Raw genomic sequence first — 4,004 nt, 5'->3', positions numbered from 1 at the left:
TGTGTGTGTGTGCGTGTGTGTATGTGTGTGAGTGTGTGTGTGTGTGTGAGTGTGTGTGTGTGTGTGTGTGTGTGTGTGTGTGTGTGTGTGTGTGTATGTGTGTGAGTGTGTGCGTGTGTGTGAGTGTGTGCGTGTGTGAGAGTGCGTCCGTGCGTGTGTGTGCGTGTGTGTGTGTGTGCGTGCGTGTGTGTGCGTGTGTGTGTCTGTGTGTGTGTGTGTGTGTGTGTGTGTGTGTGCGTGTGTGTGTGTGTGTGTGTCTGTGTGTGTGTGTGTGTGTGTCTGTGTGTCTCTGTGTGTGTGTGTGTGTGTGTGTGTGTGTGTGTGTGTGTGTGTCTGTGTGTGTGTGTGTGTGTGTGTGTGTGTGTCTGTGTGTCTCTGTGTGTGTGTGTGTGTGTGTGTGTGTGTGTGTGTGTGTGTCTGTGTGTGTGTGTGTGTGTGCGTGCGTGCGTGCGTGCGTGTGTGTGTGTGTGTGTGTGTAGTTTGGGGGTTAACAGTGTTAACAAAGTGCTGCATGTTGTTGTTGAAAGCCGCGGCTGAAGGCCTCTCGGTCTTTTTTAACCCTTTCAAAGAGGCGGCTTTGTGTGTGGAGTGCTGACTCAGCGCTCTGACACACAAAGCAGCGAGTCATGCTCAGGTGTATAAAAGCTGCGAGCTCACTCAGGTGTGCAGGCAGTAAACCTCCGTCAGCGCACAGCAGCCAGACAACCACACAACCGTCAATATGTCCGCCACCGACAACATGATGAGCAGGGTAAGTCCCAGCATGCATCACTTCTCCCAAACCTGCGTGAGTATCAAAGGCAGATTATGACAACAAACTCTCTGCGCCTGACAGCAACAAGAATCAGGACAGAATATCACTTTAGGGTTCATTACACTTGTTAAAATCACTTAAAATAATCTCACCAAACCCACCAGACTCCATGTAAATAATCAGGACTTTTAGCGTGTATAGAGCCAGCATATCTCCACATGTAAATGGGTGAATTAAGGGTTTATTTCAACCAAACCAGAGTGGTGATTGTTGGAACAGTGGAAAGATGAACCAAGACGGCTTTTGATAGTTTTATTTAGTTTCTGTCCACTTTGAATGAAGTGTGTTTTACCATGATAAAAGTACTGATTATTTACATGAAGTCTGGTGGGTTTGGTGATGGTGATTTCGGGGCTGTTTCATGTTAAACTAAAAGGATCTTACTCTTTAACTAAAAGGTCTATCTCTGTAGGGATCCTTTCATAATGTTGTCAGACATTTAGAATAATAATCTGAGCCTGTCAGATCTTTTAGTGGACACTAACTGATGGTATAACAATGATTGGCATCAACGTTTGCACACAGCCTCATAATCCTAACTATAATAAACATGTTGTCTGTTGATAAGACATTGTCACTCAGATTCCATCAGCCAGTCTGATCGGACGTTTTAGTTATAGAGAATCTTTGTCTAACTGATTTTGTCAAGGTTCTTGTCGTTTTGAATGAGATTGTTGTTAAAAGAAGTTATTATTGCCCAGATACATTGTAAGAAAAAAATCAGTAGAAAAACAAATAATGTCCTGGCAGAAAATTAATATTTCTGTCAATCCAAATAAGGAAAATTCTATAAATTTATAGTACATCCTCTGTAGGACATTAAAGGACATTTCTGCTAATCCAAAAATCAAATACGGAAAAACACCTGTGACAATTCACTAAAGAAAATTCCTTCCTATTAACAGAATGTTAGCCCGTATTTTTACAGACTTTTCTAACAGTGTTTGAAACACCTCCTGTGATGCTGTTCTCTCTAACTGTGTGTTCAGGTCGTCTTCTACGAGGACAGGAACTTCCAGGGTCGTTCTTACGAGTGCAGCAGCGACTTCGCTGACATGTCCTCCTACCTGAGCAGGTGTCACTCCTGCAGGGTGGAGAGAGGCTGCTTCATGGTCTACGACCGCACCAACTTCATGGGCAACCAGTACTTCCTGAGGAGGGGCGAGTACTCCGACTACCAGAGCATGATGGGAATGAGCGACTGCATCAGGTCCTGCCGCATGATCCCCATGGTAACCACACAAACCATCACTGCACACACAACGCTTGCATCTTCATTTCATTTCATTTATTTAACAACAAAAATGTAACCTTGAAGAGGTAACATGAAAACTCAGAAACCCTGAAACTCAGGCTACATCTCCACTGCTACGTTTTGGTTTAAAATACGTTTCCGCCCTCTCATTCCCCCTGCTCTGGTGTTTCCCCCTCTCATTCCCCCTGCTCTGGTGTTCCCCCCTCTCATTCCCCCTGCTCTGGTGTTTCCCCCTCTCATTCCCCCTGCTCTGGTGTTCCCCCCTCTCATTCCCCCTGCTCTGGTGTTCCCCCCTCTCATTCCCCCTGCTCTGGTGTTCCTCCCTCTCATTCCCCCTGCTCTGGTGTTTCCCCCTCTCATTCCCCCTGCTCTGGTGTTCCCCCCTCTCATTCCCCCTGCTCTGGTGTTCCCCCCTCTCATTCCCCCTGCTCTGGTGTTCCCCCCTCTCATTCCCCCTGCTCTGGTGTTACCCCCTCTCATTCCCCCTGCTCTGGTGTTTTGCCCTCTCATCCCCTCTGCTCTAGCGTTTTGGTTTAAAAAGGAATATCTTCTGCTACGTTTCTTTTCCTTTGTCTCTATAGTCACATAACACTTTATGCATTCATGTGACATCCCTGCAGCATATCCCGATAGCCCAGGTTCTCCTGAAAGAAATAATGTATATAACTTGATTGTGCATCACAGGGTTGAGATTATATTACTACACAATGAGACCAGGTGAACCAAAGATTAGACAAAATGGCTTAGACCTCAAACCGTTTAACATGTTGCGATATTCTGCAATATATTGAAATTTACTTTTTTTTCAACTTCAAATTATGTCCCAAAAGAAAAAACTTTGTCAATATCTTTTTTATCTTAAAAAATACATTTCTCTGTTTGTTCATCTCACTTTTGTGTTTATTATTCTAATACCAAAAAGTTAAATTCTCATGTGAAATTTATATAATAAAACACGGATACTTCACGTCCGTATATCGATAGTATCGCCAGGGAAAATGCTGCGATGCTACGCTGTATCAATGTTTTCCCCCACCCCTAGTTTTTACCTAAACTCAGTGCAGAGAGCAGCATAGCCGTTGTAACGTTACGCTGACGACTGATGATTGTTTGTGGATGTTTTTCAGTACCGCGGCTCCTACAGAATGAGGATCTACGAGAGGGAGAACTTCGGAGGCCAGATGCACGAGCTGATGGACGACTGCGACAACGTCATGGACCGTTACCGCATGTCCAACTGCATGTCCTGCCACGTGATGGATGGCCACTGGCTGATGTACGAGCAGCCCCAGTACAGAGGCAGGATGATGTACATGAGGCCCGGAGAGTACAGGAACTTCAGCAACATGGGCATGAGCGGCATGAAGTGGATGAGCATGAGGCGCATCAGGGACGACTACTACTAAACTCTAACACCATATCAATAAAGCTATCTTTGACCTAACACAGTTTACTGTCTCGTCTGTTAATCTGAAGGTGATTTAGTATCCTCAGGAAAAGTGAAAACTGATATTTAATGTCATTAGTTGGTATCAATAAAACACTGAGTTGGTGTAGAGACAAATACACCAACGCATTTGTATGATATTTTAAGAAAGTACAACTGCTGACCCTTTAAATGACAATTAAGTTTAGCCGACAAAAGGTCGAAAATTAAGTTTAGCCAATAAAAGATCAACAGTTAAGTTTAGCTGATAAAAGAAGTGGTCTTTGCAATTAAATTTAGCCATAATAAAGACAGATAAATACCAAAGTAAAGACAAAAAGAAAGACATGCAATGATTTTATTTCCTCAGGAAGGTGAAAACATATAATTTAGCTTGATGTTCATCGTTAACTCTTACTTCTAAACACTGTCAACACCAGAGAAACAATAAAGTTTGACTTTCAGTTTCACTCAAGTCTCTGTTTCATTATTCGGTTAGATCTGGGCAG

The 4,004-nt window shown here is 43.6% G+C and overlaps 1 protein-coding gene across 1 annotated transcript; it reads left to right on the top strand.

Moving 5' to 3' along the window:
• Positions 1 to 666: 666 nt before the first annotated feature.
• LOC144521701 (gamma-crystallin M2-like) lies at positions 667 to 3,526 on the top strand. The gene is made up of 3 exons (XM_078256253.1): positions 667 to 751; positions 1,804 to 2,046; positions 3,197 to 3,526. The coding sequence occupies exons 1-3, from the start codon at positions 722 to 724 to the stop codon at positions 3,473 to 3,475; spliced, it is 552 nt and encodes a 183-aa protein (XP_078112379.1). The 5' UTR covers positions 667 to 721; the 3' UTR covers positions 3,476 to 3,526.
• Positions 3,527 to 4,004: the final 478 nt, after the last annotated feature.

Source organism: Sander vitreus, chromosome 8, assembly GCF_031162955.1.
Source record: "Sander vitreus isolate 19-12246 chromosome 8, sanVit1, whole genome shotgun sequence".
NCBI lineage: Eukaryota > Metazoa > Chordata > Actinopteri > Perciformes > Percidae > Sander > Sander vitreus.
This window is presented reverse-complemented; position numbering and strand designations above follow the sequence as displayed.